The 27317-nt window shown below is 46.1% G+C and overlaps 3 protein-coding genes across 6 annotated transcripts; all 3 read right to left on the bottom strand.

The window, feature by feature from the left end:
* Positions 1-1296: 1296 nt before the first annotated feature.
* On the bottom strand, positions 1297-4046 carry LOC100835035 (sugar transport protein MST8). Its single transcript, XM_003574745.4, has 2 exons — positions 3046-4046; positions 1297-2946 (listed from the first exon to the last, which is right to left on the bottom strand). The coding sequence occupies exons 1-2, from the start codon at positions 3179-3181 to the stop codon at positions 1511-1513; spliced, it is 1572 nt and encodes a 523-aa protein (XP_003574793.1). The 5' UTR covers positions 3182-4046; the 3' UTR covers positions 1297-1510.
* Positions 4047-8459: 4413 nt separating this feature from the next.
* LOC100837267 (wall-associated receptor kinase 1) lies at positions 8460-11726 on the bottom strand. Its single transcript, XM_003570912.4, has 3 exons — positions 10406-11726; positions 10147-10314; positions 8460-9800 (listed from the first exon to the last, which is right to left on the bottom strand). The coding sequence occupies exons 1-3, from the start codon at positions 11304-11306 to the stop codon at positions 8740-8742; spliced, it is 2130 nt and encodes a 709-aa protein (XP_003570960.1). The 5' UTR covers positions 11307-11726; the 3' UTR covers positions 8460-8739.
* Positions 11727-13081: 1355 nt separating this feature from the next.
* On the bottom strand, positions 13082-21934 carry LOC100840752 (putative FBD-associated F-box protein At5g56390). Of its 4 annotated transcripts, none has more exons than XR_002964643.1 (5): positions 20763-21934; positions 20515-20676; positions 17634-20422; positions 15103-16870; positions 13082-14314 (listed from the first exon to the last, which is right to left on the bottom strand). XR_002964643.1 is itself a non-coding variant. In XM_003574849.4 (3 exons), the coding sequence occupies exons 1-3, from the start codon at positions 21672-21674 to the stop codon at positions 20054-20056; spliced, it is 1443 nt and encodes a 480-aa protein (XP_003574897.2). In that variant the 5' UTR covers positions 21675-21934; the 3' UTR covers positions 13082-20053. The 4 variants fall into 4 exon arrangements, 1 of the variants encoding a protein (XP_003574897.2); XR_002964642.1 differs by having other exon boundaries at positions 15103-18138; positions 19179-20422; XR_002964641.1 differs by having other exon boundaries at positions 15103-20422.
* Between the last annotated feature and the right edge of the window lie 5383 nt (positions 21935-27317).

The raw sequence follows: 27317 nt of genomic DNA, 5'->3' as shown, positions 1-27317 counted from the left end.
AATGTTTGGTCAACCGAATCCTAATATGCCTCGTATTGTTAGACGAAGGCAGCATTAAGTACGTACGCTGCGTGGAAAATCGCCGCACCGGCGAAGGCGACGCGTGCCCTGGCAGGCTTCACTGATTAGCTCGCGCGATCAATTGATTCCCTGACTTTCGACCCGACGCAAGATCCCCCCGATCGCGTGGCTGGCGATCGAGGTGGAGAATCGAAAAATCGGGCCCCGGTCGACCGGGTGCCGCCTACTGGCCACTCGCTCTACAAAGTTATAATCCTAGGCTCCTTAGCTAGCACGCGATGTTTATCTTGCCTTTTTTTGCTTTCCGATAACACTGGAGTAATATTCCGGGAACACGTAGTCCAGCGCGATATTTATTGGGCCGTGTTTCCGCTGCTTTTGTTTTCTATATAACGTGCAGCGAGAGCCTAGGCGGTGAGGCAGCAGAGAGACAAAGCTGAAAAGCAGCAAGCAGTTAAAGTGGGGACGTACGATATGAGCAACGGGGGCGAGCGCTGGTGGGGGCTCCCGGCTCTCCGGGCGCCTGCGGCGGCGGGCGGGGACGGCGAGCAGCGGCAGCAGCAGCCGCCCCGTGCCGCCGGCGCGATGGGCCGGCGCGCGGACGACGGCGCCGGCAAGACGGCCAAGGTGATGCACCTGCTGCTCTGGGGACCCAAGTGAGATGAGATCCACCACGGCCGAGTTTGTTCCATCCCCGGCCCGTTCCCCTTTCCCTGCTCGTGTCCGCGCGTGCCGATCTGCGTCGGCACGGCGGCCCGGCAGGACTGTTACACCAGTAGTTTGGTTGCTGCTTCTACTCCAGTTTGCTGTTTTCTTCCTCTTCGGCACTGCTAGCTTGTTTGTGATGGCCAGTTTGCTGTGCATACTACTGCTGCTGCTGCTACCTAGTTATGGTGAAGTTTGTGCAGGACACTGGTAAATAGAAATAGTGAGCTGATGTATGTGTGTATCATGTATGTGTATAGTGTTTGTGTGCAAGTTTACAGCATCAGATCCTTGTGCAACGGCCTCTCTTTTGCCTGCGGTACGTCTTGTGTGCGTCTGTGTGATCGAGGCAGTGTTCATTTCAGTTCGGAACTGCTCCTCCTTACTCAGCGATTTGCTCAAAACATGCGTGCTACTATTTGTCTTTCCTGGTACTAGTTCGTTGTTAATTGCGAGTTGTGACGGAGATTTTGTTTTTAGTTTGGGAATGGAAAAGAAGAGAAAACGTTGATTGATTGCTTCAAAGAAAAAAAGCAACTTCAGGCACCAGTAGTCCTGTACACGGATGGCTGAGGGGCAGTACTGATTATAAAATTTCTGTTCCGGTAAATACAAGAATTAATTACAAGAACTTGCTGACAAGTTGACACATGAAACAAACGGTAAACAATTACAAGACGTGTATGCTATGACACCAATGAATCCTGCATTCTAGCTATGTCTTCCAGCTGACTGGGGGGAGGATCAATGTATGTATGTATGTATGTATGGATGGGACCGACGATCAGCTCATCTCTAGCGCTATCCTCTTCCTCATCTCGGCGCCGCGTGCGTCGGCGCTGGTGTCGACCATGAACTCCCTCCAGAACCAGTGCTTCCTCCAGACGTGCGCCACCTCCTCGAGCGGCACGCACTTGGTCTCCGGCAGCAGCACGGCGATGAAGAGCGTCATGAGCAGCACCCAGGCACCAAAGAAGTAGAAGAGCCCGAACCGGAGGTGGCACAGCAGCGTCAGGAAGATCTGCCCGATGAATGCCGTGAAGACCATGTTGACGGCGACCGTGATGCTCTGGGCCTGCGACCGGACCGCCAGCGGGTACACCTCGCTGGGAATGAGCCAGCCCATGGGCCCCCAGGACCAGGCGAAGCCCGCGACGTAGACGCAGACGAAGAGCACGATGCACATGGCGTACTGCTCCGAGATGGCCCCCGTCCCGCTGAGCCCGAACTGGAGCCCGATGAATGTGCCCACGAGGATCTGGGAGATGATCATCTGGGTCCCGCCCTGCAGGAACAGGGCCCTGCGGCCCACCTTGTCGGCCGTCATGGTGGCCACGAAGGTGGAGAAGACGTTGACGAGCCCCGTGATGACGGAGGAGACGATGGACGCGTCCTGCCGGAACCCCATGGTCTTGAACAGCACGGGCGCGTAGAACATGATCACGTTGATCCCCGTCAGCTGCTGGAAGAAGGGGATCGCCAGCGCGAAGGTGAGCTGCGGCTTGTACTTGCCCCCGAACAGGAGCTCCCGCCATGGCTTCGTCACGGCCTTGCTCTCCTCGGCGGCGGCCACGAGGTCGTCGAACTCCTGCTTCACTTCGTCGATCCCGATCCCCCGGATCTGCTGCAGGGTGAGCCGCGCCGCCTCGGATTCGCCGCGGAGGAGGAGGGATGCGGGAGTGTCGGGGATGGCGAGGGAGCCGAGGGCGATCACGGAGCCCGGGACGGCCGCGAAGGCGAGCCCCACGCGCCAGCCCCAGCCGCCGATGAACTTCCCCGTCCAGTAGTTGGTGAGGCTGGCGGAGAGGATGCCGACGGTGATCATGAACTGGAAGAGGATGTTGAGCATGCCGCGGTGCTGGGCCGGGGCCATCTCGGAGATGTAGAGCGGGGAGGCGTGGATGCAGAGGCCCACGCCGACGCCCAGGAGGATCCGGCCCGTTAGGAGGACGGGGAAGGTTGTGGAGACGCCGCCCAGGAAGGCGCCGAGGATGTAGGCGGTGGCGGCGGAGAAGAGCGTCCACTTGCGGCCGAAGGAGCGCGCCATCGGGGACGCGAAGAGGGAGGCGGCGGCCGCGGAGAGGAAGAGGGAGGAGCCGAAGAGGGAGAGTTCCTGGCTGTCGAACTTGCAGTACTGGTTCTTGATCACCTGCTCCTTTTGCTGCCGGTAGATGTCCGGGAAGAAGAGGATCAGGAATGACTCCGTCGACGTCAGCCCGGCTTCAACAACAGCAACAAATAAGAAATTTATGGTGTCAGGATTAAGGATCCTCAGAGGCAGAGGCAACATTGATTAGCCATGATCGAGTAAATTGGTACCGGTGAGGCCGATGTCGTAGCCGAAGATGCAGCCGCCGACGGAGGCGATGAGGCAGGCGAAGAAGACGAAGCCGGTGACCTCGCCGGGGTAAGTCTTGTAGCGGGCGTGGTGGTGGACGATCACGGCCCCCGCCATCTTTTGCCCCGGCGGCGGCGACGGCGGCGATGGACGATCGACTGAGACAGACCACCGCGCGCGAAACAGAGGAAATTTACTAATGGAGCAGAGGCAATGTGGCTGCTAATTTGGTACGCGCGTGCAACTTAGCTTAGCGGGAACGGGCGCCCGGCCGGCCTCCGGTTAATTGGTCGGTGGGGGCGCAGCGGAGGAAGAGGGGGAATGCGTCAAAGGAGGGAGTGGAGAGTTACTTAAGCGGGAGGAGGCCCCGGAGAGCGGTGCACCGGCAATGGCGGTGCATGCTCAGGCGACATGGCCTCTCGTCCTAAATTGTAGGAGGTGTGCCCGCGTGCGCATGCAGACATGCACTCGTCGTCTTCTCTCCTCCTCTCTCTTCTTTCTCTCGGCCTGCATGCGTGTCACCCGGCCGGGAACACCATTACACCAATATCTCTTTTGTTTCAAAGGTCAACCATGAGTTAAGACTTCTAATCTTGAAGACTTGGAGGTTGCTTGTTAATTACCATTTTCAGACCTCTATGGGTTATAAGAATTTTGTAGTAGTAGTTCGGTTTGAATTCTTTGATTAAGTGGTTCCTGTTACCTTCCGAACGACTTGTTGTAGAATGACCCAATATAAGGAATTTTGGAAATGTTCTAGACTTTAGGAGGAATTTTGGAAATGTTCTAGACATCAGCTGGAAATTCGTTCGGATTTGATTTTCATGTAGATAAGGGCTTTTAGTGATAGTTTTGTGTGTCATTGGCAGGAGCATTTTTTAAGGCGGATAAAAGAGTTCCCATGTTCCATTCCTATCCTGGCCTAGTTTTACTATCCGATGTTGAGGAGTTAGTGGTGTTCTCGTTTCCCCCGTTGCGTCCTTCCGTCACCACGGTCGTCTTCTTTGGCGGCCCGATGATGAAGCAGTGGTTCTACGGCATGTTTGGTGATGGGTGTTTCCTCAGCCACAATGTGTTCGATGGTCTAAGACCCTCACATATTGTAGTTGAGGACTCATGCCACTATTCAGAACATTTCGACGTTCTTTAGCTTATAGCTGTTGTCTTGTGGAGTTTCGTTACCGTGTGCATGAAAGAACTTGATGACTGGCTTGTGGGCTTAGAGATTTGACGCTTGAGAGTGCTTTGGTGTAACTTTTGAGTTTTCAATGTTCTTTTTAGTCCGTCTTTGTTTTTGTTAAAAAATAGCATTGCATACTTGAGAATGTTCTGCAATACTTTGGAGGATTACAACGGAAGATATTTGCAATGATTAGAGAGAATGACAAATATCTTGTCATAAGAAGGCTTGTGAACATGCTTGAAGAGGAAGACACTTGTCGTGAAAGACCGCGGAACAATTTCTTCATGGTAACCTAGAAAAAAATTAGAATTAAGATATTTATGGAAAGTATTCTAGAGTAACGATATTTATAGGTATAGGATTTGGATGTAAACCATTTGGTAATAATCAACTATGTTGTAATCCTATAACTAGGTGCGCTCTACTCTCCCATGAGTGTAACGCAACACCAAAAACAAAGTGGCACCATTAAAAAAAAGAACTACTATGATTGAGTTGTATGGTTAGTAATAAGTTAGCCACTAAAAAAGTATTATATCAAATTGTGATAGTAAATAAAGTTTGAGTTCTCTCGTACTTGATAATGCAAATTTTCAGTTTTGGATATTAATGTTGCAAGTCATATTTTTTTTCACTGTAATAAGATGTATTATGCATTTGGAGTAACTTATCGTCTCTTTATCTCGATAATGCAATTCGGCCATATGAAAAAGAAGGAAATGACTATTAACCATCTATGTGATTTTTAATTATGATGGCTGTCAAAACACAACTGACTACCATAGTGAATGTGTAATCACTTTAGCTTACATAGAAAATAATAAATCAATTGTTAATCAATAAACTTAAGTTTGAACTGAAATGATATATAATTTGAATAGTTCGATACATTTAAACGTGTTCATTCAAACGACAAAGCAAGCATATGTCTTACCTCAGACGTGTGGTGTGATATACAAGAAAAAATCTACAGCAGATTAGGAAAGCCAACGAGTTAACTGAAATTGGTAAATTGTGAACCAATATTTACTTCCGTGTGTTTTATAGGGTCTGTTTGGTTGTAAGCCAATGGTCGCCCTGCCAATTATTTGGTACGCCCGCGGTGTTTGGCGTCCGTTTGGATTAACACCAAGAATTTGGTCAGCCCAACCCTGCCAACCTACGCCAGTGCTTTTTTTGCCAATACACTGGCGACCTGATGGCGAAGAAAACTTCCGCCCAAGTATTGCCAGCCAAATCCCCCTGTCTTCCCATTTCTCTCTTTTCTTCTTCAAGACTGCAGACATCGCCGGAGAATGACGGATGCTAGCGTTTGATGTGGTTGTTGCCGGAAACACGATGGTGGCATCCGGACGGCCTGCAGCAGCGGTGGCGGAAGGTGTCTGCCAGGAAAGGAACATGAGAATGGCCATACAGGTTCATGAACAATAAATTGATTGAGGGCAAAGGTAGTTCATGTGCCTATGAGTGTGCAATTCTAATGAACTGGCCTAATTCTTGCTGCTGATGAAGAAATTGATACAGTTGATATTGATCAGAGTTGGAGAAGAAAGTGACAGTGCTGTGATCGACGTAACTCCAAATCGAATGAGTCACCTTGTTTCCGAGTGTGTGGAGATCTAAGGTAATTACGTTGGTCTGCTTCATCGTCGATAATTTTCATGGCGGCGGTTAACATAGCAGTGACGGTAAGGGTTCAGAGCAATTAGGATAAAACCTATCACGGGATAGTGGGAAAGTCTCCAAAGATACATGGCTACAAACCAAATTAAGACCCAACGATTTTTGCCAATATTTTGGTAATCACGATGGCTACAAACCAAATGATTATATGTGACCAAAAATTTGGATGTGCCCTTGTTTTGGTAGTGCCAATTTTTTGGCAAGGTTGCACAGGGCTGAAACCAAACAGGCTCATAGTGCACAAAAGATGCATCGATCCTATTGTATGTTATTGTTATTCATCATGTTTTTCTATTTTATATATGCCGATCAAGTGTTGTAAGAGTTTGATTCTTTATTGTGTTCACTGATTTTGAAATTTGAATATCTTTCCTTAGGACAAGCAAACTTAAGGGTATATGACCAATATGATTTTTGCACTGCTTTTCACGCGTTTATTCTGTTCTTTGTGACCATTTCGGTTATATTATTAAACTTTTATCGGAAGAAATGAGCATAAAGTATATGTAACCTACACAATTCGGTGATTTCTTTTACAGTGAGCGCGAAAAGGCACGTTTTCTTCCAATTGGCAGAGGAGGGGGAAGTTCTGCAACCGAAGAAATCGGAATTGGAGCAACCAAAGAGACTAAGTTACCAAAAAGGAGGAAGGATCAACTTGTGAAAGAAGAAGAAAGAGAGAAAGGTCTGGTTAAGAAAATGCCAAAGTGATTGGGATTAAATCCGTAGCTGCTAGAGAATAGTCCATTTTTAAACGTAAACTTGTATGAATCGTCTAAATTGAACCCTCACCTCCTAATCCCATGATTCCGGACTCTAACCTTCCTAATCCCGGTCCATTAACCCCCTAACCCGAGATTAGCTGTTTGTTTGCGCCGGGATTACTGACGTGGCACATTAGGAGGGGATTCGGCCCTTCAGGTGGGACCCGCGCCACCTAATCACTTAATTTTTTTTAGAAAAAAAAAAGACGCAAAGTTGGGCTTTTATGGATTGCCAGCCCATTAGTTCCCTTAGCCCATCGTCTCAAACCCTCAACACGTCGTTGCCGTCGTCTCTGCTCAGTCCCGCGACCGTCCCTCTCCCATCTCGAGCTTCTGCGCCGCAATGGCGACCGCCTGACGATCGCCATCAATTGGGGACGATCGAGGCATAGACGAACATAAAGTAAGTCCCCTACCTGATCGTCCTTGATATGAGTCGTGTTAGAAGCATTATTTGGGGTCAACCACGACTTAAGACTTCTAATCTTGGAGACTTGGATGTTGCCTTTTGCCATTCTCAGACCTCTATGGGTCATAGGAATTTTGCAGTGTTGGAGTGTTTGAATTCTTTGATCAACAGTTTCCTAACCCTTTCGAACAACTTGTTGAGAAATTTTGGAAATATTTTAGACATCGGGCGGAAATTCTGTAGTACTCCCTCTGAACCATATTACTTGTCGAAATATAATGTGTATCTAGACACTTTTTAAACACAGATACATCCATATTTGGGCAAATTTGAGACAAGTAATATGGATCGGAGGGAGTATTTGATTTCCGTATAGATCAAGTCTTTCCTAGCTGACGTTGAGGAGTTAGTAGCGTTTTCCTTTCCCCTCTTGTGTCCTTGCGTCATCATGCTCGTTCTCTTTGGCGGCTCGACGATGAAGCAATGGTTCAATAGCATGTTTGGTGATGGGTGTTTCCTTGGTCACAATGTGTTCAATGGCACAAGATCCTTATATGTTGTCGCGGATGACTCATTCCGCTAGAACCGCTATTCAAAAACATTTCGAGGTTCTTGAGCTTGTAGGTGCATTGTCTTATGGAGTTTCTTTACCGTGTGAGTGAAAGAACTTGAGTACTTGATTGCAGACCGTCTTTCTTTTAGTTTCTTTGATCTGTTGTACGTCTTTGCTCAATCAATAAAAGGGTAATGTTGCAAGTCATACCATTTTTCCTTAACTGTAAGCAAATGCAGTAATCTAGAGTTGAACTTATTTGTTTGTTATCTCGATAGTGGAATTCGTCCGCAAGTTTGCGGGTAGTATATAAAAAAAGTTCATGACGTGAGTCCTACCGCCTGTCAAAGAGGTTTCTCCTCTAAGTCATATCTTCCTTAATTGTAAGCAATTGTAGGAGACATTAGGAGTTTGCCGCTTTTTGTCTCTGATTATTCCCTTTTTAGCTGAGCATTTTTTCTAGAGTATTTTGGTACTTCTTTCTTATTTATGGAAACGAGTACCAAGCAAATCCAACCGTCCATATGGAAGGGGTATTTTGGACTTTTGAGGTGTCTTCCCAATCGATCTGGCTGTTGCTTCTCTGTTGCCTTTGCCCGGTGATCGTGCAGCGCCGTTCTGGTTTTTTGTTCACCTCCCTCGCATGTTTGCTTCTTCTTTTTTGTGCGTCCTGTTCATGGAGATTGTTTGGGTACACTTACATGCTCCCGCCCCAAACTCGCACCGGACCGCGTCATGCATTGACAGCCACCGATGTTAGTCACGATTTTCCCATCATTGTTCAGTCTGAGATAGAACAATACTAATGCTAACATGTGAATTGGGAACACATAGGGAGCGAACGATCGCTCCTAACTAGTTAGAACTAAAGTTGTCTCACCGCCATAATTAAAGTTGTCACTGCCAAGTTTCTAAAATTGTCACTTGCAAGTTGACATTGTCACACTAAAAGTTGACCGCAGAACATGACACGGTCGCAACCGTCTTCCTGATTGGACCATCAGTAGTAGAGCGTTCGTTTCGAGACTACATGACGAACTTTTGCTCCTTATAAATTCCCAAAGAAAGGGAACACAGAGCTGCCTACTGTCTGCAGGCGCGGATTCTCAGTGCCTCGATCTTGTCGGCGACCTCCTTCATGGTCGGCCTGTCCTCGCCAGCCAAGCTCAGGCACCGTATGACCAGTTGGGCGGCATCGTCAAGCACCTCGACCCCGAGTTTGTCCCTGACATGTGCGTCCATGATCTCCTGGTGCCGTCCGCCCTGCACAGCCGTGACAAAGGAGAAGGCGAGGCTAGTGTCATCCTCATCCGGGCCGTCCGGCCAGAACGCCTTCCTCCCGGTGAGGAGCTCCAGCAGCACCACCGCGAAGCTGTACACATCGCTCTTGCAGGTCAGCTGGCACGTCAGCAGGTACTCCGGGTCGAGGTACCCGCAGGTTCCCTGGACCAGCGTCGCCACCTGGGCCACGTCGAGGGGCGCGAGCCTCGACGCGCCGAAGTCGGACACCTTGGCCGCGAGCTCGCCGTCGAGCAAGATGTTGGCCGACTTGACGTCGCCGTGCAGGATCGGGGGTGACGCTGACGAGTGCATATATGCGAGCGCGTGAGCTGACTCGGCCGCGATGCGGAGGCGCTCCCCGGCCGGCATAGGCTCGCCCATGCCCTCGCTGCTGCCGTGGAGATAACGGTGGAGGCTGCCGTTTGGGACGTACTCGTAGACCAGCATGGGCACCTCCACCTCCAGGCAGCAGCCGAGCAACTTGACGACGTTCCTGTGGTTGATCTGAGAGAGTATTAGCATCTCCTTGGAGAACTCCTTGAGCTGCTTCTCATCCACCACCCTCGACTTCTTGATGGCCACGGTAGAGCCGTCGACGAGGACGCCCCTGTAGACGACACCGTTGCCTCCCCGGCCGAGGACCCGCGCGTCGTCGAAGGAGCCGGTGGCCCTCTTGATTTCGTCCTCGGAGAAGATCTTGAATGAGACGCCGGAGCTGGCCAGGGAACCCAGCTGCTGCTGCAGGAGGAGACCACCGTTCTGCTCAAAGAACCTCTGCTTCGCTTTCAGCATCCTCCTCTTCTGAAGACCCAGGTACGCCGAGAAGCATGCCAGGAGCACCAGGAACACGCCTATGCTTACTCCTGAACAAAAATCATACAATTGTCGTTGCTAGTTATTACAAGGTTGTCATAAATATTGCAAAAGCTCGTTTGTAAACTGTGTCTTTAAAAAAAATTAAACTACTTTGACATTCTTTTGTTGTTCTTCTTGCAGGAAATTAACTACTACTCCCTCCGTTCCATAATTCTTGTCCCTGTTTTAGTTCAATTTTGTACTAAAACAGCGACAAGAATTATGGAACAGAGAAAGTCTAAACTATCTTATAAGTATCTCTGAAGATCGGCGAAACCCCCGTCAGATTCATGTTTGATCGAACAGATTATAATGGAGTAATGGACTCAAATGGGATGATCCTGTTTCGAGTACCTGTGACGGCTTTGAGTGCTAGCGTGAATTCGTCTTTGGGGTTGCAACCATCCTGCACGGTGGCGTTCCCGCTCCGTCCATTGGGGCATGTACAGACGTGGCTTCCTGGCGTGTTGACGCAGACACCGTAGCACGGGTACAGATCACTGCGCGCGCATTCATCAACATCTGATCCCGTTTTTTCATCAGATACGATACGATGGGTCATGGGCAACAAAAAACCGACTGAGATGAGATGTTAATTTCTCAGAAGACCCACCTTGGCAGCCGCCGAGGACATAGGGGTTCCCCTGGAACCCGCTGGAGCAGTTGCAGACGTAGCCCGGGCCGTTGGCCGAGTCGAGGCACACGCTGTGCGCGCTGAGGCACGCGTGAGCGGCGGCGGCGGCGGCGCAGCTCGGGGCGTCTCTGATGGCCCAGTCCAGCACGACGGGCACGGCGAAGTCGCCCGTCCTGTTGAAGCGGGACCCCGCGTACCAGAACCACCACGCGTCCACCATGAACGCGTAGGCGCAGCGCGTGGAATTGGCCATGAACGTCGTCGTCCCTTGCTGCTGCTGGCGCCGGCCGCCGAAGCTTCGGATGTAGGGCCGGTAGGAGTCGAGCCCCAGGGGGATGTTGCTCTGGCAGCAGCCGTCGCCCCCGCGGCACGAGCCCGGCAGCGCGCGCTCCGACGGCCGGCACACCGACATGCACCCGGTGACGTAGTACCCTCCGCCGTCCACGAAGTAGGCGAGGTCCGGGCAGCCGATGGCCACGAACTTGCTCTTCATGGAGGAGAAGAGGAAGGCGCTGCCGTTGAGAGCCATCGGGTGCTCGTCGTAGCGACGACGGGAGGAGGTACGGTTGTCGTCGTCGTCGTAGCAGGCGCGGCTGGCGTTGAGCAGCACGGTGGCCTCGGCGGCAGGGAGCGAGATGGCCACCACCTCGTGGCCGTAGCCGGCCACGGTCAGGCGCGGCGGGCGGCGGCTGTCGTCGCAGTCGAGCCGGAATCCACGGCCCTCGCCGCGGTGGCAGCGTGCGTCCCCGATGCCGAAGGGGTACCGGACGGTCACGTTGCCGCACCGCCGCCGGCAACCCGGCGCCGCTGCTGCCAGTGGAAGAACCTTGACTGCCACTGCCAGCCATAGCTGCAGTAGCAGTACTGCAGGCCCTGCCATTGCTGCTTCACCACGAGCTCGTGCCTGACTCGATCGACAGCCTTGACTTCTCAGCAGAGGTCACCAGAGGTACTTGGTTGGATTGATTTTGATTGGACGACACGCAGGTATAGCAGCAGCCAGCGACGGCGATTACACGGCGGGACAGACATGTTAGGACATTAACATTTTTCAAAGAAAAGACTGAAAACCTCCCTACGGAGGCTACTGGACCATGGGATCCATGTCATGCCCGAAACAATACGTTAGCGTCTTTACTGCTTCCGCTGATGTCAATTATGCAGTCTTGACTTGGAACAGAATACATCCAACCAACGGTTTTTGTTTCGGGAATTATAAGGAGTGAACGTGTGCGTGGAGTCGCGCGACGCATCTCCGTCCGTTCGGCCTCCCTCGCGTGATGCGTGCCTGCGTGTTGGGTGCTGGTGCTGGACGGAGGAGCTGCATGCTGTCAGGCCTTGTACGTGCATGCCATCCGATGCATGGCTAGATATGAACACAAAAGAGCACTAGTTGATTCTGAAGATTCAAAATATTTTGTAGCTCAAATTACTTGTCTAATTCACAATCCGTTTTCACAAATGTCTTCATATCGACGAGGCCTTCAAAACTAGATCCCTTTTGAACATGTTTCGGTACAATTTTTTTGTGACCCTTTTGTTATATGCACAAGCTACCATCTTAGTTTCATAGAACTTACTACGTGGTAACTTGTTACTACCACGGTGGCAACTTTATATGTTCTTGGATGGCAACTTTCATTGTACCCACCATATTTTGTATGAAAGTAGCACGTGGTAATTTGTAACTAACAAGCTAGGTGGCGACTTGATATATTAGCGGTGATAACTTCTAAGACGAAGAAAGTTAATCCAGACATACCAACATGATTCTAATTTTGAATATCTCGTCGAGACAAAACTAGCCATAAGGACGGATCGATCGCAAATCAAATACACAATATAAAAGTTAGAACATTTTAACTCTACAAAAGTTTGCTCATTCACTTTCATGCATGCCAACATCTTTTGCCTCTATCATACATGCATGCCGCCGTTTGCTTTGGAAATTGTGATTATGTACCAGTCATTCTAGTGTTTGGGCACGAATGGTCTAGTGTGGAGCTTCCCTTTAGCACTCGGTGTTTGTTTAATATAACATGCATACATGTTTTAAGTACTCCAACATTTCTTTTGCATATCACACGTTAGGCGATAATACACAAATTACCATATTACTCTGAAATAAGTTACCGCGTGGTAACTTCTAATATCATTAAGAGGTTACTCTAATGCATACATGACCAACCTAATTTTTATGAAAATACCACATGATAATTTTGTTACTAATATGGGTGGCAACTTGATACTATATTGTTGGATGGTAACTTTTAAGATAAAAAAGTCATCGAATCATACCAACGGGAATGTATGAGTTATCATCTTATTTTAGAATAAATTACCACCTGTTTATAGTTAACAGGCGGAAACTTCATATATTATGAGATGGTAACTTTAATGCATAAATCGTCATCCTATGTCGTTGTACGAAGTTAGCATGTGATAATATGTTACTAACAGGGTGGCCACTTGATATATTATTAGATGATAACTTTATATATTATGAGATGGCAACTTTAATGCATAAATCTCATGTGGCAATTTGTTACTAACAAGGTAATTTTTAAGGTGAAAAAAAAAGTTGTCGAAACATATCAACATGAGACCTAGTTTTGAAGATCTTTTCGAGACAAAGCTAACGATGAAGACGGATTGTAAATCGAGTATACTGCTTATGAGTTAAAACATTTTAAACACATGGATTTTTACCAAGCTATACGCATGCATGATACACACTTGTACTCAACGAGTCGTTGTGCTCGTACGCGCCAGAAGACTAACGCGCGTCGTGCGCCCGCTACCTTTTGTTTCCTGTAAGATTCAACAGGACGTAAACCTTCAATTCTACGTTTTCTGTTTTTCTTATTCCTACGTCTTCAGATTTTTAAACGGTGGGATGCTCGAGAGTCATGATCTTCTTTCACCGTCTGCCATCACATGTCACCATCAACAGGCTCACAACAACCGGTTGAGAGATTACCGTCATCTTGAATGGAAACAAGACGACAAGAAGATCAGAGTGAGTCAATAGGAAGTTGCGGAGCAATTGTGCTACGAATCCCAGGGCACCCATAAAACCTACAGCATGTGCCGATCATCTTGTTGTCTTCCTTGGATATCCTTGTCAGTTTTATCAGGGATCAGGACTTTGAGGGTGCATCCCAGGACAGCTTAATCACGATTGTTGCCGCCGGAGGTGCCAGCTGAGGAAACAGGAGCTGATGAGATCATCCACTGTAAGAGAAAACTAGAGCTGATGAGCTGACATAACAACCTCGCCGAGCGACCTGGCTTTTGGATGAGTAAGTTAGGTTTGGTGTTTATCAACTGGTCAATAGGTGACCCCCATGGTGATTGCTGCTCGTGGTGAGTCAGCGTTATCGTAAGCCATGGAATAGCATCTCGACAGATCCAACCTTCCTGCTCTTCTTCCTTTTGACGAGAGAACCTCACCGTCTCTGGAACTGCACCCTCTGGACATACATCAGACATCACCAGAGTTGCTCATTACTCATTAGCTCCTTCAGCGACTGAGCTGCTCGTTCTTTTGCTGAGACAGTGCTGGGATCTGCGCAGCTGTCCAATAGCTGGGCAAGTTGAGCGACCAACCACCACTGCCCTCACGAGCACTGCCGGGATAGTAGCTGGCGATGATAGACAAAACTATATCCATATCACCGATCACCCTTCAACCGAGGCTTTCAGCCGTGATATGATCCATAACAGAATTGAGAAGTAATAGTCTGAATATGAGTGACAGTTGTCATGGCTGTCTGAAAGAACTGAAGCAGCATCAGATATTCAGATGATTATTCTGGCACCTTACACGTTAATGTTGGAGCAGAGTTGCTGAAGCTGGTTCATCATAGATTGCCACTTGATTGGAAACTGCAGGACAGAATGAACCATTTATGCTGATGCTTTCAACAATCTAAACTCGTGTAACTAATACTGTACAGCTACAATAATACTTGTGCATCCTGGGGGAGTCTTGGAGTTGTGGGCATGGAGTTGAGCTAGACAATTGGTTTATGTTTTTTCTGTGTGGTACATGACATGCAATGACAGGCCAAATGAAGACTCAGTTGGAAAATACATAATTACTGTCGGGTTTCGCATCATATATAAATGCATCAAAAGAAAGACTATGTGGGGTCAATCTATGTTTTAGCATTAAAGATGGACCTAACTATGCACAGCACCTTCTAATAGAAGAGTTAAAATAATAAGCTCATGTAGAATTACTACTAGCCTGATAGAACATAATCCAAGGAAGATAAATGCCAAATCAAGCGAATACCAAAAAATCTAAATTAACAGGTATTTCATAGCCCCAAGGGAACCATGCAAGAACTGCAAAAATGGAGGGTGAATAATAGTACTCCCTCCGTTCCATATTAAGTGACTCAAATTTGTCTAAATATGGACGTATCTATATACTAAAATACGTCTAGATACATGTAATATTTCGGCACTTAATATTGGACGGAGGGAGCAGCAGGCTATCAGCTATCCAGCATGTTTTTCACGTTAATTAAGAAGTTAGTTAGAACAGATGACGTTTAAGGGAAAATAAAATAGGAGGTAAGCAATGAAACACGTGATGGAAAAGGGCCATTTGGTTGGTGTGAGCACTGAACAGGAATGGACCAGTAGGCAAGTAGAGGCTGTAGTACCACAATTAGTAGTCTAGTAGTACCATCAGCCCAGGGCCACACCACCTCGCCCACCCCATGTGATGTAATGATGTACCCTCCTTACTCCAGCCTTCAGAGTTGATAGACGGTTTACTGAAGCACATCTCATTTTATAATCTCGTATTACTACAAGAAAATTCAGAGCTCAAGACAACATATTTTCTCTTACCATCCTTCGGCCTCAAGGAACCTTTGCACTGAGTGAACAAAAAAGGAATTTTAAATAGGGAATCAAATAAGGAACATAGCTCCCAGAGTCCCTGTGTGAATACGAAACTGCTATCTAGACACCTAGACAGTTTGTAATCCCGAAGCAACTAAATAAGGAATGCTGAGTATTCTATTATATACCGCAGAACATGAATTTAGAAGAACACATCAGCTAGCTACCAAATGTAGAAGTATGTTTGTACCTAGAAAACAGAACCTACAACGTGGACGTAGGGAATAGTGTTTCCTCAGAAACTTTAGGGACCAAAGCTATAATTTAGCAGAACATACATAAGCTATGTACAATGAGGTTCCACTACAATTCTTGAGTGAATAATTTCTTTGCATACCACCTAATTGCTAATTACAGTCACTCACCTCCGGAGTGTCAAGACTGTGGACCCTTCCATCAGTCAAGGATTGCTTTGTGTCTCAACAGAATCCAAAATGCAAAGCAAAGGATGAGCAGAAAGCCAGAACCTACTTCAAAGATTACATCGATCAGCTGAGTTCTTCGCAAGATCATATATGTAATGTCGTAATAACATGAATGAGCTTTGTAAAGTACATCCACCCACTTTATTTTGGTATTGGGTGGCTTTGAAGAGCAAGGAAAAAAATTACCAGAAGCGAAAGGGACAACTGTAATAAAATAATTTAGAAAAGTGGGTCATCAAGTGAATGAGGAGAACATCAATAGGATTCCATCCAGAAGAATTGGTTAGTCTCTTTTTAGTAACAACTTTAGACATGACTTTATGACCTACCATTTTTTAAGGGATTGTGCACCCTGCCAAGACATACAATGTGCTCTCGACTTTGAGGAGGGGAAGGACCAATTGCTACACCAAATCACCACTTACAATAAATTTGTCTACGTAGCACCCCTGTAGCACATAGCCCGCGGACTAAGACCTGAAGCATACAACGAAAAGTAGTCTGGTCTCACGTAGCCCAGACTGTTATAATACACTGAACAATAGTGCAACCGAAGACAAAAGAATAGCATGTACTGGAAAGGACAGAAACATGAGAGAGAACAGTTAGAGAGCACTCATACATTCAAAACATAAATTCGTTGGTCACAATTTTAACATATAAATAGTAGTGAACGATGTATTATGCAAGGAGGATTGGAAGTATTAGGCACCTGAGCTGTTGTGGCAAGACTTCTCCAAACCACTTGTTACAATGAAATACATAATCAGAGGGACTCCCAAGAACAGCAGCCTAAAAGAAAAATACCTTGTATGGCACACAGGTACACACATTTCACCAGCTGATGTCTGATGAGCTCTTTCACAGGTATTACATGCTCAGACATCTTTATCATCTTTATCACGATCTTCTTTGCTCCCCAGGCTTGCGTGAGGCCCTGGATTACCTTCAGCAAATATGATATCCATTCGGCAAGCACTTAAAAAACCATGAACATATTCACTCCTCGTGTAAATGCCAACATATTAGCTGGACATCATTAGCCAGGTGGAATAATTTGCCCATCCATCAAGTAAGAACAATGAATATATGAAGTTCCCTGCGAGAAGTGTTAATTTTCATCTATGGTGTTTTTCTAACTGAGGAAGGTAAACCTTAGTTCCTGTGGCAAGACATTATTAGCCAGGTGGAATAATTTACCCATCCATGCAACAGAATTCTTTACCAAGTCATATGCAAGTTAGCAGGCATCATTCAAAAGATTGTCTAGCTTTGCATACATGAATTGTCAGTGTGAATTCATGAAGAATGAATGTAACTCATGACTGATGTAATTGCCAAGAGGCTAACTACCTGCCCGCTTCCAAGAACTTTACGGCAATTGAAGCGATCAGACAGATGCAGATGCTTTAGGCTAGGCTGCAAATTCGTTATCTGTTAGTTCACCATTTTACTAAGCGTCGGACAAAAATTAAGTTAAGCACGGTTTGAAGGTTTAGTATGGACACAACAGGATATGCAGATCATAATGCCAACATATTAGCTGGACAGCAAACCAAAGTGTATGCTGCAATCAGCATTGATTCAAAGCAATCTTGTTTTTCCTCCTCCAAGCTCTAGCATGTTCCATTTCTGTTGTTTCTTATATGTATTCCTTCTTTCGCAAGAAATAGGTCGAAGTGGCTATTCCAGATAGCTGGACATCAGTAAGAAACCCAAGGAAATCTTTATACCAAAATTTGAATTCAGAAGATCTGATCTCATCCCAAGGGATTTTAAATATAGCAGAACCAAATAAATGCATAAGTATCATTGCTGTTGGGCATGGAAGTGCATAAAAAAGGTTGTAAGATAGTGGATACCTTCACATCATTATCCATATCTTTCACAAATCACAATGCTATGTGGCTCTACAGTTTCACGTGGCATGCTTGCAGAATAAGGCGCAAATCAAATCCATAGCACTGAGACACGGTATGGTTTTCGCTTCATATAATAGCACCTCCAAATTTTCAAAAAGATGTCCACCCAGGCCTCCCAATTAGCCCCATGAACTACATCAGCTTCTTGATTGCACTATTCAATTACTTCAGGAAATCATCACCATGATATCGGCACACTACGACGTCACCAAGCTAGATAAAAAAATTGCCCACATCCACATCATCCCTCAGCGTCACTTCGAGACCATAACATTTTAAAACAAAACAAGCAGTTATAAACCCAGCCATGTAAGGATAGTACACCAACATTAGTGTGCCAACAATATCTTCTCAGCATTCCAGCTTGTTGCAGAGGTATCATCAGTGCACTTGAAAAGCAATTGTTGCCAGTATCGAATAAAGCTAGCTCCCACCATCTGCAACTCTTCTTCCACACACACACAAAAAAAAACATTTGGTTTAGTGCTCCCTCTTCTCAATACATGGCATATTAGGTTTCATTAAGACAAGCTTTTGACCAAGAATTACTTCATTAGTGTGATCTAAATGATATGAAACAACAATTATCAGCAAGTACTTTTCTAGACGAATCTAGTGATATAAATTTCATGTCATAAAAACCACATGTTAACAAAGTAATTCTTGTTCAAAGCTTTGTATTACTCCCTCCGATCCATATTAATTGTCGAAATATTACATGTATCTAGACGCTTTTTAGGCATAGATACATCCATATTTGCACAAATTTGAGACAATTAGTATGGATCGGAGGGAGTAACATATTTTGTTTTATCAATATATTTTACTGCCAGGGGCCTCTCCAACAGTTTATCTTCAAAAAAAGCAATGTCTTAATGAAACCTAATACACCATAAATTGAGAAAAGGAGGGAGTATGTTATAGTTGTATCACAATAAACAGAAAGATACATGTGGATCATACAACTAAATATATTGGTGGAAAAGCGAGATGTAGAGTCAACTCCCTCTCCACATAAATAGAAATAGAAATACATAAATGTTGGTACAAAATTTCGACGACGTCCAAGCCCAAGAAGAGCATGCATACTCAAAATCAGAAAGCAAGCATGTATGTATTAGCATGAAGGGAAGATCTGCTGCTCTTTGAACCAGTTCAACTGAATAATCAGTATACTGAATATAGTGAGAGCTAGGGTGTTTATGAAGTTGCATTTTCTTGATATACTTCAGTATACTGAATATATTGATAGAGAAGGGTGTTTACAAAGTTGCGCTGCCTTGGAATACTTTTCTTTAACACTACTTCTGCCAAGCTGCTATACTCAAATCGGTTCACCTATTACTAGCATCGATAAACAGAATATGACCACGAAGATGGTAGTAGTTTCTAAAAGAGTTCAAGCATTTTCTGAAGTGACTCTTTAAGAAACTATTGCGTTATGCTAGGGTAAACAAGACAGCTTTACAGAAAAGCAACACATACTTGAAGGAAGACACATTATAGAAGAGCGGAATTCTTCCAGAACCACAGATGGCAGCATCTCTTCAGGGTTGCACATATATCATGGCTAGAGTCTGAAAGGGTGACTATGATTAAGTACATTTCCATGCTACTCGTACTATCTAAGCTCCAAACACAGTTTCACATATATAACTAATGAAAAAACAGATATAAGGTCCATAGTCTCTGTAGTTTATACAACTTTATCTGCCATAAGGTAATTTGTCATGGTAAGGCAATAGATTATACAGAAATTGGCCTCATCAGATTGCTTTGTACAAACTGTACATATATAGAAGTCGAGAAACCTAGACAAAATAAGCCAATAGCTATTTTAAGACTAACCATGGGAGCTCGCCTCAAGCGGACAGCACTAACATACCTGATATCACATTACCAATTGAAAGGTACAATGAAATCAATCCACCATACAGGATTTGAGACCAGCACTAACTTACCATTACCAATTGAAAGGTACAATGAAATCAATCCACCATACAGGATTATAGATCAGTTTTCTGGCTTGTAATGGTCGGTCATGTTGCTAAGATTTGTTTCATATACATGATTTCCCAGCAACAACTTAAACATAAACAAACTCCAAAGCTATAGTAACCAGGCAAAGCGTCAGGTTGTGTTCGGAGGAACAGGGTGGTAGTAGAAGAGGAAAATGAAGCAGATCTCAGTACCTCACATTTCAAAAATCTTGCAAGAATATTTGAAATACAAATTTGCGAAAATTTTATACCAAACTCTGTATGTCTTGCAGATTTGTTTTTCATGTCTGTTGCCTAACAGCTATAAATGTAACAATTCAGAACAGGTAATTGAACTACAACATTGTTGCTAACTTCAAGCTAGAAACCGATGAAGACCTCTGAATGCAATGGTTGGACCCGAGGACTATCATGCTCATTGAAAACTATCTGGGTGTTTGCTGAAGCTCTTTCAAGAAGCGGGGTTTCTGTTTCTAGAAAATGAGACAGCACATCTGACTGAACCTTTTGGAGCCCTCGTGGGTGATCCTCCTTAGGAGCAACCAGGAATAATTTGTTAAGGCAGCTTGCCTTCCTCAGCAGAAAATCCACCAGGCGTCTCTCATTCTTATGTGCCTTGAAGTTTGTCATCTTGACCAACCTAAGGTTTTCCAATCCACCTTCAGGTGGTTCTTCCTCTGCCACCTCCAAGAAATTCGTCGTGAATGCATCATGGGTGTTTGTAGGCAGCTGTCATATTGGGTGCCACATGAGAATTGGGACATACAAGCATACATATAATGAATGAACTACAACCAAATATTTCGCACAAAGATAACAACCTGCACAAAGAGCCTTTCCAACTGAGGACAGCGACAGGTCTTGAGGAAGCTGAAAATGTCTGCAAGGTTGGAGTTGGCCATCCCAAACATGAGCAATTGGAGCTCCCTCAATTTGGGCAGGCTGCTCTCCTTGCCAACGCTGGCTACTGAGGCAGACAAATTCTACAGGTAGAACAAGTATAAGCACATAGGCAACGGAACTTGAGGGTAACACGCTGGACAGAAAGGGCATGGATGCCGAGACGAACCTGGAGGGCCATGCTGCACAGAGTGAGGGCGGTAAGGTTTGCCAGGTGAGGAATCGCCGATGGCAAGTTAGTGTGCTGCAAACCGGTTTCTGGCCCGCCAGAGCAGAGATACAGATGCTGAAAGCAATCCGTGGTGCCAGAGAACAGGTTGCTGCCGAGGAAGGGGCCGCTAAACCTGAACGACCGGAGGCGGGGCGCCGCTGGCACCCGCAGCTCGGTGGCACGGGAGCAGTCCACGATGGTGAGGCTCCTGAGGTTGGGGACCCCGACGGTGGTGAAGTCGATACGGCGGAGGTGGCGGCAGCAGCGGAGCTCGAGCTCGCGGAGGCAGGGGCAGGCGGCGACGACCCGCCTGAGCGCGGCGTCGGTGAGGGACACCGAGTGGAGATGGATCACCTCGAGCGTGGCCACCATGGCGTTGGCGGAGGCCGTGAGGTGGAGACCCCGCACCGACAGCCGCGCGAGGAGCGGGCTCCCGACGGGGAAGTGCACCGCGAGCGCGCCGGCCCGGCGCTGGCCCCCGCGCGAGCCCCGGCCGCCGGTGCCGTCGAGCCGGAGCTGCAGGTCCTCGACGCAGCACGCGGCCGCGTAGTCGAGGAAGCGCCTGAGGTCGGGCTGCGCGAGCTGGCCCGTTTGGAATACCATCGAGAACACATCCGCCCGCCGCCTCCCGCGCCGGTCGAAGGCCGCGAGCTGGTCCGCCGCCGCCGAGGGGGGGAAGCGGAGGCGGAGCGAGGAGGGCACGGGCCAGCGCTGCTCCCACAGGTCCCGCCACTTGGAGGAGAGCGCGCCGGTGCGGATTGCCGACTTAAGCGGCAGCAGGCTCAGAATCTGCAGCCGCAGCGCGTCGGGGAGCTCCGAGATGCGGTCCTCCCCGTGCCCCACGCACCGCCGCTCCCGCTTCATCACCATCCCCTCCCTCCCTCCCTACCCGCGCCGCATCGAGCAGGATTCGATGCGGGGGCGGGGCGGATGGGCTCTGCGTGCTGCTGAGGTCACTAGTCAGAGGACAACGAAGGAGAGAGAGGGGAGAAGAAGAAGAAGAAGAAGAAGAAGAGACGTGTGGAAGCGTCTCGCCGGTGCGGTGCGGGGGTAGGGTGCGCGTTGCGTTTCTCCCTTCTCTCCCAAATCTCGCTCCGTCCCGTCGTCTATATCGATTGATTCCACAATTTCTACTGCTGCTCTGCTTTGTTTGGTGCGCCGGTCGGTCTCCTCCGGCTCGATTCGCGTCCGCGCCGTTTACGCTGCGTCGCCGGCCGGGGCTCGGTTCACACACCCTTTGGGAACGGGCTCTCGTCCGCTTTGATGCCCTGCCCGTTTTTGTTTCGCGTCGCCAGCCCTTTCGCATGGCTCGTTTCCTTTTACGGAGGAAAAATAATCATATCTCTGCTAATTCGGTTCTGCTTCCTTTTCACGCCCTTTTGTACAAGGCTTTTTGATTTGCTGCCATTTTTTAAGGGGCTCTTTTTTAAAAAGGAAGGAGATATTTCCTTTTCCGTACATGATCCTTGCTTAGGGCGCGGATTAGAGCTGACACTTGGCCCCGGTTGTTATCTCTGGGGTTGGGCCGTGACGACTGACGACGCCACGACCGGAATGGATGGGCTCATGTGCCAAAGCTAGCACCATAGGCTCTCATGATCTTCTATTGATCCGCCATTCTTTTTAAAAAGGAAATCCCATACAATATGTGATGTTTTAGATCGGTGACTTTGTCAGGATTAAATTATACTGGTCGAGTGCCCGTGCGTTGCAACGGGAGATAAATATTTTATAACTTAACAAGAAGAGTGGCAAAGGCAAACATGAAATAACACGCAGTCACGGTCATCAGATAACAAACAATACACTGTTGCTTATGTACATATACATATTCCAAGTCCTGTAATCACTAATTGTGGCAGTATGGGAGGAAACCAAATAATACGAGGACATGAAGGATTAACCAAGAAATTGGTATCATGGAGAACAACGACAACTCTTTATACTACAGGGGCAATGATGTGCTCCTCCATGCTTCGCCCTCTTTTAACCACAATGTACATCTCATTCTCCACCATGGTCTCAGCAGAAGATAGATCTCCTTGTGCAATATCAATAATCCTAGAAATGACATGCTTCGTCCTCTCTTAACCACACTAAAGCCTACCTCTCCTTGTGCAACATCAATAATCCTAGAACACAATATGCTTAATGAATCAATAAGTAGAGTCATTATACATAGCAAGCAAGAACTATGAAATGAAAAATAATAGGAGTGGATGACAGCAATCAAAGGAAACAAAAATAAGACAGTTATTTTGTACCTGAGCAGCCTTTGATCAGGAAGGAAGGAGATTACACATGTACAGCTGAAAACTACAAAGGAAGATTAACAAAAGAACACTAATTAATACAATGCACATGAACGATTAACGAAAGGAACTTGGCCATGAAACCCTCTTCTCACAAATTGTAAATATCACTAAGCATGCATGCTCTAGTACCGAATCAAGTAACACAATAATTTTCAGTAAATACAACAAAAGTCACTTCTTCTCCAGCAGAATTATTGGAAGCAATGCAAAATTACACATCAAGGCCGCCCATACCTCATCAAATATTCTTACGTAACGCATGCTCTAGTGTCCTGTGTTAGAGCAGGAAAACAATATTATCTTCACAACATAATGTGTAGTATCCTTATGGTTTCCCTCAACATCTTCCCTTGAGAGATGTAAGAAAATCATAAATTATTTAATTACTACTGAAAGTAAAATGTAGAATAGACACAGAATCAGCCCATGCCCATTACTTACTCTCGCCTTGAGAGGAAAAGATACTTCTTTCTTTTGTTCTGTATCGAACCACAACATTTAAACTCTACGAAGATTGTCAACGCTCCTCTAAAGATTCCATCACTGCCAATGGCATATACCTACAACACATGAAATATTTGTAGATGATAGGTCTACGGACAGAAACAATGATGCATCATATTATTCAGATTGTTTAGCAAATTAAACTTAAAAACATTTATAATAGACATTTCTCTCTAGAATCACTTCTTATACGTACATGGGTGTTATAATGGCAGTCTGGACTATGCAACCTTGTACATAATTTAATCGCAAAAAGAGTTAGAGAAGCAAGATGGCGTCTCTCTAGTGGAATAAGAACCGATAATCAAGGGCTCCCTACAAATGGATCTTCAGCTTGGACTGGGTACCTTTTCTACTCATTAATTGAGCAAATGCAACATATATGTCTTTGTTTAAATCCTTGTGCTTACTGAACAGCACAAGAACAAAACCATAGCAGGTGGTTTTAGCTTGAGTGCTCTGAAAATGAGGTAATATAATTTTCCGAATACAAAAGCAGAAAACATGATGGAAATATTAGATAAGTGCTTACATGGTGTCAATCAGTAGGAGAAACATGTTTGTCGTCACCAATACTGGCACAAAACATAGCACCGTTGGAGAAACATGTATGTCGTCTCAATCTGAATGAAGTATATTTTTCATCTCCCAGTCAACATTCATGCCAAAAGAATCATGCAAAGAGCAACTGAATGTAATACAGAAAAATCATTTGTTGATTCCTTATTTTGCTGCATCATCATAAAAGGAAACAAGCAAATGCATGTTGGCATTTAACCTAGCATATAATTAGAATGTCGGGATGTAAGGAATAAAATTTCTGCACTTTATCATGGCAATATAACTCAACAAAAAGAAGTACTACAGAAACAATTAAGAACTATAAAATGATTTTCTTGACCTTTACGTAAAGTAAGGAATAGGTAAGGCAAAGCCAGAAAATTTCTTACAAAGCAGCTATTTCTCCATTAGTTAACTCAGGTCTGATCGGAGACTGAGCAAAAGTAGAGGATCCGTAACTTTGTTCTATCTGTACAGGAGAGACAACAATGGACTTCAGTGAAAACCCATATCAGTTCTGGACTTCAGTGTTAGATAAGGAAAAAAAATAACTGCGGAAAGCAGTAAAGCAAGACAAATCAGCTACTTTTAAAGCAGTAAAGCGGAAGGAAAGAAATCGCTTATTTACCTTGTTGTCCAGCACTTTTTTACTGCTATTATATATTGGAACCAGGGTAAGAGTACAACATGTAGATGCAAGATTCTCAGTTCCTACCCTTCTTTTAGCTCTTCCAATTCTCATGGAACTGAAATTAGCTACTGCAGATAGGTACGATTGTACAATGAAAAATGTTCTTACCTAACTTTTAGCCCTTCCAATTCCACCATGGAAAAATGAAAAACTGACACACAGATAGGTATGATATTCCATAACCCATATCAGTTCTACTAATTAAATTAGTACCTTGATTTGGAAGCCTTCCTGGACGCACATAGGACAAATGTTCTTTCTTCACAACAGAGTTTACAGGTCAGAAGCTGTGCCTTCATACAAATTACAAAGTAGAACAAGAAGTGATTACTTACTGAGACACAATAGCACCCCTCCCCCTGCTTTGTGAATTTCCAGGCTATTCTAATCACAAAGTAGAACAAGATTAAAGAAATTAAGATATGACTGCTTGCCCGGTGTTGTTGACTGCTTGCTGGATGTTGTTACACCTAATTCACCCCAAACTTTGGCACAATCCAAATTTATTGTTCAAAATTGTCTACAGTTGGGTAGATCATCTCGACAGAGGCAGGGCGCGACGGCGGAGATGGGGAACGGCGACAGTGGTCGTAGGGCTTACCCGTGCGGGGAAAGGGTGGCGAAGGTGGGAGAATGGCCGCATCGGATGCAGAGGTGGCGAATAGCGGAGATGGCCTCTCCGTCCGTGCGGGGGAAGGGCGGCGCCAAAGGCAGAGATGGCGAGCGGGGGAAGGGAGACGGGAGGGGATTGGATCTGGCTGCGTTGTTTTGGGCGTGGGGGTGAGGTAATCGCGGGATTGAGCAACTCCACGAGACCACGATGGGCGGCGGCGACGGCTCCCCGGACGGGGCAAGATGCGGCGGAGGGGGAGAGGAGGCCGAGCCTCCACGAGACCACGAGGGACGGCGGCGGCGGCTCGGTGAGGAGGAGGGGTTTGGATCGGGGTATTTTCTTTCTTCGGGGTCGGGGAACGGCGGGACGGGAGACCGGAAGAGAGTCGCGGACGTCGTGGCATTGTTCGTAATTTTCTCGAGTTTGACGGACGAACGCAGGTACGTACATGCAAATTAAGTAGCAGTAAATAAAGAACCGTTTTTACCAAGTTATGATATCGTCTTGATATAGCCATTATCAAACACAAAAATAATGATCGTCGTCGTCCAGTTCTCCCTACATGGAGAAGGGGCATTAGATATTAACCTAAAAGGTCCCGAATTTGAAAATTTTGTTCTTGCCTTTCGTTTGACATGAATGTGTCAATCTCCATTTTAACTTTTTGACTAACCTAATCTTCATGGATATAAATTGCAATTGGGTAACCAACAATCCATTGTGCTAATCTAAAGAAGACACTTGTAACTTATCATATATACCTAATGGAAGTGGCGCACTTTGTACTGCTTGGTCTCATATGCCTCATCACGAATTTTGTATGTAACTTACAACCGAACAAAAGGCGGTAAAGCTATGAACAGTAACTACGGAATATTGAATTATGTGTAGTCGTGTAGGACAACAATGATGACAAGAGCGACCGCATGTAAGCTAGAAGGATGAGTGCGGGCACCGTGTCGTACGTTACGAGTCATGGGGGTCGCTGACACTGGGGGCTCGAACCCACGTGTCTAGGGTCTCAATCCGTCTGAATGATAGAACGAGGTTGTGTAAGGCAAACTATCAACAACAATGCACACAACATGATGGCTCTGAAAAGGAGGATATGAGGAGCCATATGTAGCAAGAGAGTCCAGTACAGGTTTGAAAATATTGCATATGTTTCGACCATGATATGATTAAAGCCACTAGTGTGTTTTGGTCTGAAGAAGCTTGAATATTTCTCTTTTCCTATGTAAATTTGCTTGCCTGTTTTTCTTTGGGAAATGATGAAGGCCAGACCTAAACTGCCCCTCTCCTCCTATTCAACGTTGTCCTTAAATGCTTTAGACGTCAAAGTATTTATGTGTATACTACATATGATTTTTTGAGACAATTATGTCTGCAGATTTCTATGACCGACAATTTTTCCTACTTTCATTTAGCTCGTTTTTTTCTTTTCATTTCATTTTCATCGGATTCGTTCTAGATCCAATTTTTGTTGGCCCCCATTTTGTTTAAGCTCTGCCATTACATTCATGACTAAATACCACCACATCTTTCCTGAACTCAAGAACCACATGTTTGCGTTGTAAGACTTCAAACACATTTGAAAAGAGAACAATGACTATGTTGTAGGTTGCGTAGTTTCTAGCAGAGCAATCAAACCAACAACAACATTTTGTGCTAAAGCTTGTTGCAAGAGTGTCGACCAGAAAATCTAATCTCTGTGTTGTGACTGTCTTGGCGGATCCGATTCCTTGTGCTTCTTTGTGGTGGAGAGGCGTAGCGTTGACACTCTTGCCTCGATTATGCGTGGCCTCGCACGTGTGTTGCGGGACACATGC

The sequence above is a fragment of the Brachypodium distachyon genome, chromosome 3 (assembly GCF_000005505.3).
Source record: "Brachypodium distachyon strain Bd21 chromosome 3, Brachypodium_distachyon_v3.0, whole genome shotgun sequence".
Taxonomy (NCBI): domain Eukaryota; kingdom Viridiplantae; phylum Streptophyta; class Magnoliopsida; order Poales; family Poaceae; genus Brachypodium; species Brachypodium distachyon.
This window is presented reverse-complemented; position numbering and strand designations above follow the sequence as displayed.